The sequence below is a fragment of the Mauremys mutica genome, chromosome 7 (assembly GCF_020497125.1).
Source record: "Mauremys mutica isolate MM-2020 ecotype Southern chromosome 7, ASM2049712v1, whole genome shotgun sequence".
Taxonomy (NCBI): Eukaryota; Metazoa; Chordata; order Testudines; family Geoemydidae; genus Mauremys; species Mauremys mutica.
The window spans coordinates 127,201,394-127,218,806 of record NC_059078.1 but is presented as its reverse complement, the minus strand read 5'-3'; the positions used below and the strand labels follow the sequence as shown (position 1 = coordinate 127,218,806).

Here is a 17,413-nt window from a genome sequence, read left to right as displayed (position 1 = left end):
TTGCTTTTAAGTATTGAACATAAGTGCCAATGTCTGTATAATACTATGTCTAATAATAGTCAGAGTTTCTCATAAAATGAACAGTCAGGCTTTGGGATTGAAACTACTGCAAGGGTCAGGAAGGACTTTTTCACCCATGTTAGATTTTGTACAGTTGGCCAGTGCACTATGGGAACTTCCTTAGAGGCAGGATGCTGGCAGTGATCTGATCAGGAATAGCAATTCTTACTAACTGTTGTTGGGAGTTTTGGTTCTAAAATCATTTTAAAAACCTCAAACTAAGACTCATATCCAAAGGGAAGGATGGTATTCCTCCAAGAAAAATTTCAATAGGGGAAGACCTAACATGTGCACATACCTTCTAAGTTCCTGTGATGTTCTGCTCCACTTCACCCGAAGGCTGTTGCTGAATTTGGTCTTTCCTAGTTGTCCGCTTCTCCTATGAGATAAGCCTTGGATTGGGAAATTGGAACAGACTGGCAGTCTCCAGTGATATCCTTGAGAAAAACATAATGGTGGGTCAGAGTCGTGCATTAATTGGAGATAACTGCCAAGGCGTGCCTCTTCCTTCCCTCCCCCATTCCTCTAGTCCTTCCTTTATTGGAAAGAGTTTTGAATGTGCAAGGCACACCGTGGTAATGGAAGCACTCCAACATTCGTCACTGAACTTGTGACGCTGTGCACTTTATGCAGGGTACTGTGGATTTGATTTAAATGTTGACATACACTTGAAATTCCCAAGTGTATTTTTTAGATTTCAAATTACAATCTGAAAAACAGTGATTCCTCAAGCAGAAATTCACACATACTTACCATTTTGTGGGCTTTTTTGGGGGGTGGGGGAGGAATGTTGGCTGATCCTGTTAAAGGCAAGTTAGCTTTTAGAACTTTTTACTGTTTGTTTTGTTTAGAAAATTAACATTTCGCTTCACTTCTTCCCCCTTCTGCTCTAGGTTTCCCAGTTTGGCTGCAGATCCTTTGCACTGCTGTTTGATGATATTGATCACAACATGTGTGCAGCAGACAAAGAAGTCTTTAGCTCCTTTGCTCATGCCCAGGTCTCCATTACTAATGAAATATATCAGTATTTAGGAGAACCAGACACATTCCTATTCTGTCCTACAGGTAAGACATTAGGACTAATTTTACTTTGTGATAGCTTTGAAATTAATGAACCTTCTATTTTACTGCACCTAAGTCAATGAAGACTTTCCCTAAAGCAGTGACTAAACATCTTGGGGCAATCGGGAAGAATTGACATTTAAGGAAAGAGTAAAGAAACTAAATGTGTGTGGCTTGGGGCATATGATAACTAAGGAGAATATAAGTCTATTTGAAGGGTGTAAACATGAAGTAGTCGGAAAAATTATGTTGCAAGAAACAAGAAGCTTCAACTAGGAATGAGACAAAACAAACTTTTTCTAGTTTTGACTTGTATGAAGGAATCCAAATCATGTTTTTGAACTCTCCACAGCATGGTCAAGGTATAGGATGAATGGGACTTTCCCAAATTCTCATTTTTAGCTGTTTTGTATCTTGCATCAGCATTTGACTTGACACTGTTAGCAATGGTATTTTTTATATTGGGCTGTAAATTATTGCTTTGGCTCAGTTCCATAATCACTGCTGTCGTTTGCGCGTACAATGGTACTTGCATTCTGAGTTTTGTGTCTCATGTAAATGTTGGAGACCACTCCTTCATTGACATGTTACTGTCTGGTGTTAGTTTTAGGGAATGCAATCTCTTATGGTGATTGTACCTGTAATCTACCTCATGCTTCCAGGAAACTGTCAAATTAGGATCCTCGGCCTAGCTGCAACCACAGTTTTCAGTTAAAGATTGTAACACATCCAAATAAATCATGCATTGTGGATTCTAAGCACATGATGAGCCTGGGATCAGAGCCTGGCAATTTCTTCTGCTAAAACTTCCTGTAGCCTGTCTCCTGATATACCAACTCTGAATTCAGATTCCCTTATTTACGTAGGAATTGCAAGACTGGATCAGACCCTTAGTCCAGTATTGTGTCTGACTGTGGCCAGCACTGGGTGTGTGAGGAAAAGGTGGAAGAAACCACCTAATTCCTGGTAGTTAGAGATTGGCTGGAGCCCTGAAACATGAGGCTTTAATTTTGGCAGAGATTAATGTTAACTCTTACAACTCAGTTGGTAATAACTGGCCTTTTTGGTGAAAAGAGAAATTAGTTAAGATGGGCTGGAGCTGTAGTTGCTGCACTTAAAATCCAGTCCCATTTTGTAGAAGACAAAACAAGACAAACACACGCAAAAGGGAAAAGAGGAACCAAGACAAAATGCAGCTTCTGTTTCTGGTGTTGACTTTCATTTGTAACATCACTGCTGAATAAACACAGGCACACCACATGGTCTTATCAGCTGCTCTGAGACCTGACAAACTTGTACCAGCATCAGGCTGTTTAGGACATTGCTTTTAGTTGCTTCTTTCTGGTCACAGATTTATGGCAGTGTTGCAAAATATACAGTTTTGGCTGCCTTAGCCAGACTCTCCTTAGATAGATGGAAAAAGGAGAGGGGTAGGAAAGTTTTTCACATCCCACTTACTATTTGGGATTTAGCTGGATCTGGTGGAGGTGGGAGTGTTATCTGGGTCTCTGGCCCTCAGGATTAGAAAGGAGATGGTGGGGGTGAAAGCCATGACGGTGAAGCTCGCTTTAGAAGTCCAGTTTCCTTCTCTCTCTCTCTCTCTCTCTCTCTTCTTCCTCCCCCCCCAAGTCTAAGGACCCCCAAAGGGAGTGATGGGTGGAATAGCCTGTCCTCTCATTATTTTGTCCACCAATTAGGCCTAGTTTCCGATACACCAATTTTGTTTCACTGAGTTCTGGTTCCATGCTTTTCTTGTTTACCAAGCATGATCTTAACACAGTCTTGAGTTAAATCAGTAGGCTGCTTTGTGTGGACTAATTCAGTTTGTCTCCATTTCATACCTCTTTCCCATTGACATTTGTTGTTACAGGTTATTGTAACCTTTTATAAACTTTCACGCACTCCTTACAGCTGATCTCACAGTTAGGATAAATTGGTAGGCCAAATTATCACAATACTCTGTTCGTCACAAAAATACCCAGAAAGAATCTGGCGAATTCCATGTTGACAAAACAAACAAACAAACCCAGATCTACCACTTCTACATCAGCTCAGGATTCAGGCCTTCTGTCCAAGGGCATATTGAGCAGCAGATGTCAGCAAAGACCACAGTCTTTGAATTGCTAAACTGAAATGAAAACTGAGAACGTTCAACTTTAACACTGAAAACAAGAGGACTGTGAGAAATTCCATCTTGAACTGTGGAACGGGTTTGAGGCACTGCCAAAGCAGAGGAAGGTAAGACACAGATTGGACTTAAAGAAAAGTGGGCAGCACTCAGACTGTGAGAGTCAAGCTGCAGCAGACAGTTGTCTATCAGCATAGACAGAACAAGACTTGCGTAAGCCAAGAGTCTCACTGAGGAAAGGAAAGCATTGAAAGGAGTACAAGGAAGTGAAAAGCATCTCCGTTTATCTTTCCTTGTGTTATGTTGAAGACCTTGTAGGAAACCATACAGCTGTTTACCAAACGTCTAAAATCGTGTGTGGAAAACTCAAAATAGAAAATGTAGTAATAAAAAGCAACGGTGGAAAAATGCTTAGAACTGAGCCAGAGCAGAAAAATAGAGGGCTGGAGCATTTCAAAGAAGGCTTCAACAGGTGCAGCCCTACCTCAGCACCAGATATATGAAATGTGTGAATCGGATCAACTTGCCGTTAACATCAATCCAATGAGATGACAGTCCAGCTAGAAGTACAGGCTGCAGTCAAGAAACTGGAAAAATAACAAAGTGGTGGGAGATGATCAAATTGCAGCAGCAATGCCAAAAGCACTTGATACCACCACCCTAACGAAACTTCCAGAACTGTTTAATGAAGTCTGAAAAGAGAGACCCTTTCTGGCCAGTGAAAACATGAAATCTTTGTCAGAACACCCAGGAAGAGTGATCTCACTGACAGTAACAACTGGAGGACACCACAGGATAGTGTAAGTCTTTGGCAGTGCGATACTACTCAGGGCAAAAGAGGCAGTGGATGCAAGTTTAGAGAACAACAATCTGGATTCAGGTCCAAGGGATCCTGTGTAGATCTGATAGTCACACTAAGGACCATCGTAGAAGAATGTATAGAATGGCATGCTCTCATCGTCAATTTCATTGTGCAGGCTGCCAAATGCCTTTTGAAAGTCAGTCAAACATTATGGCCTATGGAATCCCACACTTAGTTGTCAACATCATTAAGGCCATGTATAGAGATGTGAAGTGCTCTTTAATGGTGAACATCCAGATGAGTGGTTCACAGTGGACACTGGTGTGAAACAGAGATAAAATGCAGACCTGCTGTTTAGTATTGCCATAGAATGGATAATGAGGAAGTGTATTAGCAATATAAACACTGATATAGTATTGGTAGATAGCAAATGACTAGAAGATCTAGACTTTGCCGATATTTTGCAACTGAGTGACAGCTCGTCTCCACTAGAATCAGAAAAAAGCACTGGACATAATTGGGGCATGAGTTACGGATGCCAACACTCAGACTCCCACATGAAGTCCTCAAGTGGAAACCTACTGGTGAGAGGAAATGAGTGCCCAAGAGAAACTTTAAGACCCCTTAGTAGGGAGGGTAGAGCGGTTGACCTCAACACCATAGAGCAGATGGAAGCAGCAGCAAATGACAGGGAGGAATGGAAGAGACTAGTGTCTGCCTTGTGCACCAACAGTGGCACAGGAAGGATGTAATATAATTAGATATTCTAGAATAGCCTTTCCTTGTGTGTGATCTAGAACTAGCAGTTCCAATAAGCAATGACTAAGTTGAGAAATTGTTCCTCTAAACTTTGTCCTGTTGTCCCATTTGACCAGTAGTTGAAGTTCCCCTGTGTGTGTATTTATAAAATATAAATATAAATTAGATTATGCAGCCTGTTTGTACTTAAACTGCACACTGCTCTCTCTAGAATAGCAACTTGACACTTCTAAGAAAAGACTAAACATTTTCTGGTTTAGACTTGACTATTCATAGTTTATCCAGAATGTATCATTTATGACAGCAGTCTACACTCTTAACATAACTAGTTTGAACACAACATCCATTTTAACAGCCTCTACTGGCTCCCCATCAAATTTCATATTTTTAAAAAATTGTCACTTAATGGTGTGGCTCTCAAGTTTTACAGTCATTGTCCACGGGATGTAAAACTAAACCAAGTATCTGTTTGCCATTGGGCTTTCTATACTGTCATAGAAAGGAAGTGCTGGAAGGCACCTCAAGAGGTCATCAATTCTAGCTGAAGCCAGACCAAATAAACCTAGAGCATCTGTGACAACTTTGTCCAATTTGTTCATAAAAATCTCCAATGTTGGGGATTCTACAGCCTTCCTTGGAAGCCTATTCCAGAGCTTAACTACCCTTCTGGTTACAAAGTTTTCCTAATATCTAGCCTAAATCTCCCTTGCTGCAGATTTAAGCTCCTTACTTCTTGTCCTACTTTCAGTGGACATGGAGAAGAATGGGTCCCTATCCTCTTTGTAACATAGTTGAAGACTGTTTTCAGGTCCCTCTTCCCCCCCCCCCCCCCACCCAGTCATCTTTTCTCAAGACTAAACATGCCCAGTTTTTTAACCTTTGCTCATAGGTCAGGTTTTCTAAACCTTTTATCGTTTTTCTCCAGTTTGTCCACATCTTTCCTAAAGTTTGTGTCCAATTTTGGGGAGCAGTATTCTAGCTGAAACCTCATCAGTGCTGAGTAGAGTGGGATGCTACTCCCCGTGTCTTCCATATGACACTCATGTTAATACGCCTCAGACTATTAGCCTTTTTTGCCACTGCATCACGTTGTTGACTCATACTCAATTTGTGATCCACTAGCCCCCCGCCCCCCCCAAGTTCCATTTCCGCAGTACTGCCACCTAGCCAGTTATTCCCCCATTTTGTAGTTGTGCATTTGATTTTCCTTCCTAAGTGAAGCTCTTTGCACTTGTTTTTATTGAATTTCACCTTGTTGAATTCAGACCAATTCTCCGATTTGTTGTGGTCATTTTGAATTCTAATCCTATCCTCCAAAGTGCTAACAACTCCTCCAAGCTTAGTGTCGTCTGCAAATATTATAATTCTGCACCCCATTATTCAAGTCATTTAATGAAAATATTGAATAATACTGGATCCAGGTCTGATCCTGCAAGAACCCACTAGATATGCCCTCCCAGTTTGACAGCAAGTATGGTCTTTCAAGTTGGTGTGCCCCCACCTTATAGTAATTTTGTCTAGTCCACATTTTCCTAGTTTGTTTGAGACTGTCATGTAGGATTGTATCAAAAGCCTTACTAAAATCAAGATTTGTCATGTCTACTGGTTTTCACCCTATCCACTAGGCCAGTAACCCTGTCAGAGAAGGAAAGTAGGTTGGTTTGCCATGACTTGTTTTTGACAAATCCATGCTGATTATTCTTTATAACCTTTTTATCCTTTAGGTGCTTACAAATTGATTGTTTAATAATTTATTCGTGTCATTCCAGGTATCAAAGTTAGGCTAACAGTACCTGTCCTGAAAAAGGGGACAATGTTTGCCCTTCTCCGGTCTTCTGAGACTTCACCTATCCTCCATGAGTTTTCAAAGATAATTGCTAATGGTGCTGAGATTGCTTCAGTTCCTTAGGTAGCCCAAGGTTAATTTCATCAGGCCCTGCTGACTTGAACATATCTAACTTTTCTAAATGTCTTTAACCTGTTCTTTCCCTATTTTGGGTTTGTGTTCTTACCCATTGTTAATATTAATTGTGTTAAGTATCTGGTCACAATTTATCTGTTTAGTGAAGACTAAAGCATAATAGGTATTAAACACCTCAGCCTTGATTACATCAGTTATTAGCTCTCATTCCCCTCTAAGTAGAGGGACCTACACTTTCCTTAATCTTTCTCTTGCTCCTGATGTATTTAAAGAACCTGCTCTTATTGCCTTTTATGTTTCTTGCTTGGTGTGACTCATTTTGTGCCTAGTCTTTCCTGGTCCCTGCATGCTTGCACTATTCTTTTATACTCCTCCTTAGCAATTCTCCATGTTTCCACTTTTTGTAGGATTCCTTTCTGATTGTCTTTTGAAACTTTAATAAAGAAGATTTAAAAATTCCATTTATATAGCATCCTTCAGTAGTGTTGCAGGGAATCAACTTGTGGAATCGACACAGCTACAACACTGTTCTTTTATGGCATCCATCAGTGTACCTGTATACCTATATGTAAAACTTGAAGGGACAATAAGCCATTTTTGAGCAAGAGGGAGACCAACATTAGATAAATCAGAGTAGGAAATAGGGAAATTCTTGTGACCTGTAATTCTGAAAATAGTTTAACAAACCTTCAGATGTGTACAGCCACCTTTGCCTTAGGAATGTGGGAATTTTCAGGCCAAACCACTTTCCAGGCCAGCATTAAAATAGGGCTATATAATGGAAGCTATCTGCGGTCTTTAACTGTGGAGAGATTGCTGTATCTTCATGAGGCATTAAATATATCTCATACCAATTTTGGGGCTGTGGGGTTTGAGCACTGTGGAGTATAAACACATCCTGTGCTTAAGATGGAAAAGTTTCTGAAATTTTAGGCTGTGGAATAATTCCTGTCAGGGAGCAATTGAGAGCCTCATTGCTTGACACTTAGAATTGATCCAGAGACTAATCTAAAATATACTGAGATGGCAGTAATTCTGAAGTCCGGGTTTCTCTTGTTTCTACAAGTTGTCTAACCCTACCGAACTGGAGACAGGAGGGACTTGACTTCTGATTCATGTGCCCCTCTCAGTATGTGTAGCCACATGAGGTGAGGTGATCGGTGATCCTTTATGGCCAAGATACCATCTTGTGCATTAACTGGATGTTAATGTACTTATTTTCATGTTGCCTTATGTGTTGGAGAGAAAGGTGAATACTACTGTTAGGAATTGCTTCCTAAGGGATCTTATGGGAATGATCAGTCAAATTACTGCATGCAGTGGTGTTGAGCCGTGTTGGTCCCAGGATACTAGAGAGAAAAAGTGGGTGAGGTAATACCTTTTATTGGACCAACTGTGTAGCTTGAAAGCTTGTCTCTTATCAACAGAAGTTAGCTCAATAAAAGATATTACCTCACCCGCTGCATCTCAGACTACTTTGTCCTGCCTAATTTGAAGATGAATCTTTTCCTGTATCCACCGGTACCACTGGGCTAATAAAAATGCCTAGTAAAACTCCATTATTCCAAGACTGTCATGTCTGTTTTCACAGTATATTTCTTTCTGATGACTGTCATTACTACTAGGATGTCTTTTTCTTTTTCTTCCTCCTTTAGAATATTGTGGAACTTTCTGCTATCCAAATGTTGCCCAATCCCCTTATTTAAGGACTGTAGGAGAGAAGCTGTTACCTGGGATTGAGGTGTTGTGGACAGGTAGGAATCATGATTTTTGAGTTGATTAGTAGTCTTAAATGAACTCAGGCTTTTACTAAATGATTTTATTGCACCAGTGAAATTACTTTGTTGCTTTCATGTGTACATGAGTGCTTCTTAACTATATGTAAAGTCCTCTAATTATCCAATTGTACATCTAGGTCCTAAAGTTGTATCTAAAGACATTCCAGTAGAATCTATTGAAGAAGTTTCTAAGATCATCAGGAGAGCTCCAGTCATCTGGGATAACATTCATGCTAATGATTATGATCAGAAGAGGCTGTTTCTTGGGCCATATAAAGGTCGGTCGACTGAGCTCATCCCTCGACTGAAGGGAGTCCTGACCAATCCAAACTGTGAATTTGAAGCCAATTATGTTGCTATTCACACACTTGCAACTTGGTACAAATCCAACATGAATGGCGTGAGGAAAGATGTGGTGATGAGTAAGTAGATTTGTATGGTTTGACAGTTCATTGTCCATTGAGTTGGGACAAGGGAAAGACAACTGGACCAACTTGTTATTGGTCTTGTAGAAATGGTTTTAGTGGCAAATCATGATGTTATACTATTATTATGCTCCTTTTTGAACTAAGAGGCCTCCACTCAGATTCAAAAGGAACATTGCATGATCGGATTTGTAGTCTTTGTTGCTGGACTTCCATGTTGAAGCTGAGGGAGGCTGCAGTTTGCTCCATTTCACACACATTGGATGCAGTTGTCAGCCTCATTTTGCAAAAACAGAACCATCTGGCAAAGCTTGGGTTTCCTGGTCTAGCACTCTTATTGAGAGTTTAAAAAAAAAATCTGATCTGGAATCTTGCATACCAACTTATGTGCTGTTTTCTCAACCTTTTCCTTTAGCTGACACTGAAGACAGTACAGTATCAATCCAGATTAAATTGGAAAATGAAGGGAGTGATGAAGATATTGAAACTGATGTCCTCTATAGCCCTCAAATGGCTCTGAAGCTGGCCTTAACAGAGTGGCTGCAGGAGTTTGGGGTACCTCACCAATACAGCAGTGAGTTGAATTCGCTTGGTTTTCCTCTGGGCACAGTAGGAACACTGTCAAAAAGGTTTAGGTTTGGGGCTAAAGGAAATAGTTTTTCAAAGCCAAAAATATTTCCATGATTCGTTAAGCAGAAATGGAAGTATTATCAACCTTTTTTGTGCAGGAACTGTTAAACCAGGTCTATTAAAGATGATCCTGACTGAGCTGAGGAAAGCATCTTGTATGATCCCAGAAGTTCCAAGATCCTCTTTTCTATACAGAATGGCCTCAACAGAGGTCATACTATCATATGTGACTGGCCCCAGTGCAGTGCACTTCCATAGATACTGGGGGCCTGGGAAAGATGGTGATCTCCCGTGAAAGGGATGTGAGATGGCTTAAAACCAATAACAGTGTCCCGTGGAAGCTGTTGGATTGATTCCGCTGATGCTCATTTTCAGGAGTGGTGTCCCCTCAGCACAATATGGATGAGTCCTCACTGCAGTAGGAGCCAAATTCTGAGGTAGAACCCATGGATCTGTGGGGCCCATTGTACCTGCCAGATCAGAGCTTGGCATTATAGTTAAGTCATTTCTGAGAGAATCAGGGATCCCACTACACACCAGCGGGTGACGGACAAAAATGTCATGAGTGCTTCAGTTGTCCCTTTTGGACAGCTCCATGGTTCAAGTCTTATCAAGGATTTAATCTTAACTGGCTTTGGCAGGGAGTGGTGATGAGGCCAAGGTCTCTATCCATTGCCTTTTCTCCTCCCTATCCCCTCAAACGACCTACTCTGCCTGAACCCTCAGGATCAGTAGTGCTACCTGATGTGGAGGCACTCTCCTCTTGTCAGTGATTTTTTTTTTTTAAAGCTATGCCTGGATTTGAAGAAACTGAGGGACAGTTGAGGATGGACTGTATTACCCTGGGCCCTAGGAGTACTAGAATAAAGGTGCTTGTACACACTTACCTAACTGCTTTCAAGTAAGTTCTGTAACCTCATGGCAGGACACCCAATCTCAGTATGGTTCTACAGGGCCATGCGCTCAGAGAACTAACGTTACTTTAATTGATAACCTTTTCATTCTCACCTTAGTTACAAACAGTGCTGTAAGTGCATAAATAGTAACTAGTCTATTTAGAAAGCCGCTTCCGTCCCATTTGTGCCACCAATCATATATGGGATGGGGAAATCTCCAATTCAGATGTCTGTCATGGGAGAGCTCTTGAACAACTTTATGCTTTGACAAATTTATATTCTTAGCAGCACTGTAAGGGAGTCACTAATGATCGTTTTACGTACCTTGACAACTGATCATGCCTATTATTCAGAAAGGTTTATTTGGTGTTGGTAGGGACTGCAGACTTTAAACTTGATTGTTCTATTCTCAGGTAGGCAAGTGGCCCACAGCGGTGCTAAAACCAGCGTAGTTGATGTGGTGCCTCTGGTTGTGCCATCCTCTCTAAATGCAACAACTGTGGTTACTACTGTTTACCAAGAGCCCATCATGAGTCAGGGGGCAGCACTGACCGGTGAGCCACCAGCACTGGTCAAGGAGGAAGAAAAGAAGCACTCTGATGAGGAACCAATGGACATGGTCGTGGAAAAACTAGAGGACACAGACAAGAATGTTAATCAAATACTGACGGATATTGCTGAAGCTAAGATGTCTGAGGAGCTAAAACCAATGGATACTGATAAAGAGAGCATAGCTGAATCGAAGTCCCCAGAGATGTCTATGCAGGAAGACTGCGGTAGTGACATTGCCCCTATGCAGACTGATGAGCAAATGAATAAGGAACAGTTTGTGCCTGGGCCAAATGAGAAGCCTCTCTACACAGTAGAACCAGTGACTCTAGAGGATCTTCAGTTACTTGCTGACTTGTTCTACCTTCCTTACGAACATGGGCCCAAAGGTGCACAGATGCTGAGAGAGTTCCAGTGGCTCAGAGCAAATAGCAGTGTTGTCAGTGTTAATTGTAAAGGAAAGGACTCTGAAAAGGTGAGTGTGACTAAGTCTTATTTTTCTTTCCTTAAATCATAATCCTGAGGTGCATTACACTTTTCCTATAATACCGGGAGATTGTGTCCCTGGCAACTTTCTAGAAGCCCAGGAGCTGCATGTCATTATTTTTAAAAGAACTTAGAGTAGATCATATAGCCCAAAGGCATGCTTTGTGCAAGGGCTGTAAGGGCATGCAAAGATTGCTGGCATTTGATTAGAGAAGCACAATTTGGCCTTCCCTGATGTAGCAGCAGTAGTGAAAGGGTATTGAACAAAGGTTGTCAGTCAGAACTGTAGCGAAAAAACCTATACAATTAAAAATACAGCATAGTGCAGTTTTTTGTTTGGAGAAATCTAGTCTCTAGAAGAGTATTTTTGATCTTGTGGATCTTTTGTCTCCCTCAATAGATTGAAGAATGGCGCTCCCGAGCAGCCAAGTTTGAAGAGATGTGTGGATTGGTCATGGGAATGTTCACTCGCCTTTCCAACTGTGCCAACAGGACGATCCTTTATGACATGTACTCCTACGTCTGGGATATCAAGAGTATTATGTCAATGGTGAAGTCTTTTGTGCAGTGGTTAGGTAGGTGCACTGGGAACCGTTTTACACTCAGATAGTGTATCTTTTTTGTTTTTAATTAGCCCACGGAAAAAAGATTTCACAAAATGCATTATTTGTGGCTTATGGTCTAATTTGATCTTCATTAAAATCTTTCCTGCCTCACTATTCTGAAATACTGTTTACTCTACTTTGAATTCATACTGGTATTATGAGTAACAGTGTTCATGCACTAGCAGTTACATGAAACTTCAGGTTTTTCTTCTTGGGCTAATGAAACTTAAATCTCATCTCTGAAACGTAAGCACTGACTTTAACTTGCTCTGACTGAATGCACACTGGACTATGCCATGTAACTCCCTTGACACCTTGTTATATGATTGGAAATGACACTATGAAATGTGACCGCACATCAGCCATCTGCTGCTTGCTCTGTCTTGATAACATTATTGCTGTCTTCAACAGAACAATTGCAGAAGTGACCTTTCAATGGGCCTGGCCAAGAGGAAGCCGATCCTCCCAGCCCTTGCGCATGCGAGCTTTAGCATATAAGGCTATTCTGGTGCAAAATGGTTTGCTTTAACATTTTCCAAATAGCTGATTTTTGGCAAAGGGTGGAAATGGGAGAGCTCTGTAAGTCATCTTTTGTCCAGATGTAATCGGAGACTTTTAAACAGAGCTTGAAAGACATTTTTTGTATGCAGCTTTTTTTTGCTGAAACATGTTTTTGGGGGTTCCTAAGTTGGCAGATAGCACCAGCATGGCCTGGGTTCTTCTAGTGACCTCATTTTACTTTCAGGTTTCAATCCAACTGTAAGGAATATGCTGTGGACTTGCTTGACATACACAGCAGGCCGCAAAGCTGATGGTCTCATGTCACAATTTTTGTAGCTGTCACAAACCTCACTGTGGATAACCATTACACAGCCTTCGTCTAGTTCTAGTGTTTCAGTTGTTCTTAAATTCTACTAACTTGTAGCTAGATTTAAATAATTTATCATTTAGAGACAAAGACCTAGCAGGTCATCAAGTCAACTCAGCTGGGGCAAGGTGAAGGTCACTTGCACTTTGTGCAGTTGAAATATCCACTGATCCCTTGAGATATGAAAAGTTTTAAAAAGAGGTGAGCAAATATCCGCCTTTTACCGTGTAAAAGGAGCAAAAAATAATAGCTGTAAGGTCTTTTGAAAAGAGACTGGTAGCATTTAATGTGTTAACAACATGCCTATATCCCCATGCAGCTTAAAAGCTTGACTTCACAATTCCTTAAAACCTGTACAAAAATGCTTAGTATTGTTACTCTGACTTTACATTGAGATGTAAACAGAAAGTTTCTCTTTGATGGCTCAATTTATTTGTTTAAAAACCTAGGCCAAAATATTCAAAAGTGGTCATCTGAGTTTTGGCTGCTTCAAGTTTTTAATTTGTGACCCCTTGGGCCTGATTTTACAAAGTTGCTAAGTATCTGCTGCTCCCAATGACTGTAGCTGAAGTCATGAATTATTCTTTGTGCCTTTTGAAAATCGGATTTAAGCCGTCTCAAGTTATGCACTCAAAAATTGAGGCAATCCACATCAGGAACCACTTCTGCAAATATTAGCCCTGTTCAATCTCAGTCCCAAAACTTGTCTTAAGTAGCCAGAAGACTTAGTGAGAGTTCTGACTGTACAGGCTGATTCCCATGCCCCAGGAATGTGATTTAGGAGAGGAGATACTTCAGTCTCCTCATTCTTTATTTTATTTAATTTTACAGTAGTTTAAAAAATGCATAGTTGACAAGATCTTCAACAGGAATACATTTCCACAGCTCGTATTAATATAGCTCATGTAGGTTAAATACACTGAACCAAATTAGTTCCCACAATGGCGTGTTCAATGGTCCACTGAAAGTTCATTTTCTTCACCTCTCCTCCCAGTCCAGCTAGCATTCAGTCCCTTTAAATAGTGTGGTTGTACAGTACTATGGATTACTAATGCCCTCTATTGTCTTCTTCCCCACTGTGTACAGATGGGAGAATCCTCAGCACAAGTTTCTACTGCTATTGGATGGACAGCGCCAGATGTTTGCAGCGCGTCGTCATTAATTAATTAAAATGGAAAGGTTTTGTCTGTGAGGCAGCTCAGATAGATTAGATGTGCACTAGGCATGAACTGAAGTCACATTTGCGCAGCGACTAAGGCATTAACTATGTTTTTCATTTACACAGCTCTTCATTCACGCAGCTCTTTACTGTAATAATTGGAAGTGCTAGTTATGTTGTAGTCTCAAAGGAGAGACAAATACTGTCTTCCAAGTTAATGACTAAACCTTATAGTTGTAAAGGGTATCTTTTTACATCAGACATTCAGACGTGGGAGCAAGCTAAACTTAAATCCCGGTATTTGGATTATTTTCTAAATTTATCATACTAAATAAGTCTTTTAAAAATTTATTACTTAACTATCATATGTCAAACTTGGTACATTTTGGGACTCTCTGACTAGCACAACATAATTGACTGTATTGATCTGAGACTGTTACTTGAACAGGAGGTAGATTGCTGTCCACAAAAGGAAAAGAACTTTTGCGCTGCTTATCTTATCAGAAAACTAGGCAGGTAATTGTAATCTCTATTCCAAACATTCACCTAATCTTTCCCTCTGTCAAAAATGTCATACATGTTAATTGGTGTTAAAGGCTGTAATGCTTGGCTAAGGGAACAGTCTTAAATGCTAAACTTGCTGATGAAAGTAGATTTTTCCAGTACTTAATAATATTATATGCTGAGCATTTTAATGGGCCTCGTGGTTGGTTGGTAGGAAACCTAGTGTGACTGACATGCTTGAGGAGGAAGAAATAAGATGCTAAAAAGCAAAAAAATAAAACTGTCTATGCTCAACAGTTCTTTAGTAATTACAATCAAACTGTGAATTCATTGCAGTTAACTTCCTGGCCTCTTCAGCATGTCATAGCACTGTAAATACACGGGCCTGAACTGAGTTAAGCTGGCCTTTCTAGTCTGTTGCAATGAGACCACTATTCCATACAGCTGTCGTAGCTGTCTCAAGTGAATCAGACCATTCCGTGCATTTATTGCCAACCCTAGTTTTCTGACAAGATTAAAACAAATAATACTAAAATGTGACTTCAGACAGGTCCAATTTTTTCAAGGGGCTGTGATAATGGAATTTGTCTTGTATTATCTCTTTGAAATTTGCAATAGTCGCTATTAACCAGGCCATATTGCTTCCAAAATGTGCCCTTTTCACTAAGGACATGATGCTTCTGCCATAAATGTACAGGCAAAAGAACTTACAAACAGATCTGGGAAGCTTATATCATTGCACAGATCTCTTGCCTCCCGGTGTGGGATGAGGTGTATTATTGGCTTTTTAAAAACTTAATTGTCTGCTCTTTTAGCCCATTATCTGAAAACGGTAACACAGATATTGCATTTTATTTATCCATTAAGGGCATGAGCACTTAGAATCTTTACCAATTGTACACCATTATTACAGCCTCCCCCAAAGTCCTGGATTATAGCTCAGTTAGAGAGCTTGTTCCACAAAGTGTATGTTAGCTTTTTGGACATGTTAGACCCCCCAGGAAATCCCCCTTCTCGTAACGTTCTCCGCTTGGATCTGATCTCAACAGGGTGTCGTAGTCAATCTTCAGCACAGTTCTTAAGTGGAGACCAAGAACCCTGGGCCTTTAGAGGTGGTCTAGCAGGAGAGTTCCAGGTATCAATATGACTTCACAACTGAATGACATTTTCTTTGTTTTATGAGAAACCTTTTGTTGCACAACAGAGGTCTGGAAGGATTGGTCTGCCGAAGGCTTTCTGGTCCAAAGTCCAATTAGCCTTACAGCTTGGTTTTAAAATAATTTTCCTCCCCTTTCCACAGTAATTTCTCAAGGAGATGCTGCGTGTCCCATGCGCCTGCGAAGCGCAGCGGCTTTAGTTGTACATTTCACATTGTTTCTTTGCAGGTCGCACAGCGTTTTTATCTGCGCCCGCAATTGCACAATGCGCGCATGCGTGTCTGCCAATGGGAATTCCATGAGCAAGAGAGTGTCACTGACACACATTTTGATTCTTCTCTAAACAAAGTTGTAACTCATTTTACTGGGAAGCTTTCAATTGGAGAATATTCTTAAACCTCTGTTACACCATGTTTGAATTTGTTCATGGATTTTTCAAGTGCTGTACTTTTTCCCCCTCACAGGTGCTCTGTGCGCAGCAAATAGAATCAGCGCATTGCTTTTGGGATAAAGCGTCTCCTCTGGCCAGTTAACCCTCTTCAGACCAAACCTTTCCTCCTGACATGCTATGTTCTTACACAGAGACAGTGTAGATATGATTGGGTATAAGTATGTTAAAGCAGAAATGAGCTTAACATAACACCATTAATGTGCTGTTACAATTGCATATTTTAAAACACCAATTGGATAATTCCTATTCAGATAATAAGGTCTTTGTATTTGTAAAGCATACCAACCCCACCTTCTGGGTTGCCTGCAGTAGCAAATGTTAATTTGGGAGTCTGCAGTGCACATGCCAGAGTGCGATGTCTCTCTTGCCTTTCAAACACTCATATTAAGTCTTTTGTTTTCACAGCGTTTGCTGCCTATTGATGGGGCAAATGACCTCTTTTTTCAGCCACCTCCATTGACTCCAACTTCCAAGGTTTACACTATCAGACCCTACTTTCCAAAAGATGAGGTAACTTTATGCGTCAGACATTAATGAACATTACTATTGAGCACTGATTCCACTGGCTATTATGCTACCCCAACCTGCTATATTCCCTTGGTTAATAGTATGCTGCTTTTACATATTGATTTCTAAAAGCAGTTCATGTACTAGTAAGCCTCCCGTGAGATGCAAGTATCCTTGTTTTACAGACTGGGGGGAACTGAGGTAGAAAGGTGAAATGACTCTCCCAAAGTCAGACAAGTCACTCTCAGAGCCAAGTCTACAATTCATAAATCTAGAGACTAGTCACCTTTTCTAGCCATTAGCCCATTCTCCCTTCTAAAATGAAAACTAAGTGGTAAGCTATTGCAGGATTTCTTTGGCAGTGTATGTAATATAATGTGCTGTTAGTTAATCTTTTTAGCAACTCTGTGTGTGTGCGCGTGTGTGCGCGCGCATACATACACCCAAAGTATCCACTTGATGGTCAGTCTGGGAAGTGCCACTGAATTTTCAGCTTCTGCATAACCGAATTACTTGGGGAGTTCATCACTGCTGGTTAGCTCCCCTTCCTGTTTTGTGGACTTACAAAGTAAGCGCTTAAAGTGCTTAGCTTCCCTTCAGGTTGTTTCTCTCCCCTCGGCCCCCCCCCCCCCTCCAGGAGTGGCTTCTAAATGGGATTTGAGACTG

The 17,413-nt window shown here is 40.8% G+C and overlaps 1 protein-coding gene across 1 annotated transcript in view; it reads left to right on the top strand.

The window, feature by feature from the left end:
* OGA (O-GlcNAcase) overlaps nucleotides 1-17,413 on the top strand; it is a 39,114-nt gene that overhangs the window by 8,591 nt on the left and 13,110 nt on the right. Inside the window, exons 5-12 of the mRNA XM_045024136.1 lie at nucleotides 954-1,125; nucleotides 8,388-8,486; nucleotides 8,648-8,932; nucleotides 9,351-9,509; nucleotides 10,875-11,485; nucleotides 11,897-12,071; nucleotides 15,682-15,767; nucleotides 16,646-16,750. Coding sequence (XP_044880071.1) covers nucleotides 954-1,125; nucleotides 8,388-8,486; nucleotides 8,648-8,932; nucleotides 9,351-9,509; nucleotides 10,875-11,485; nucleotides 11,897-12,071; nucleotides 15,682-15,767; nucleotides 16,646-16,750 — 1,692 coding nt within the window. The remainder of the gene's footprint in view (nucleotides 1-953; nucleotides 1,126-8,387; nucleotides 8,487-8,647; nucleotides 8,933-9,350; nucleotides 9,510-10,874; nucleotides 11,486-11,896; nucleotides 12,072-15,681; nucleotides 15,768-16,645; nucleotides 16,751-17,413) is intronic.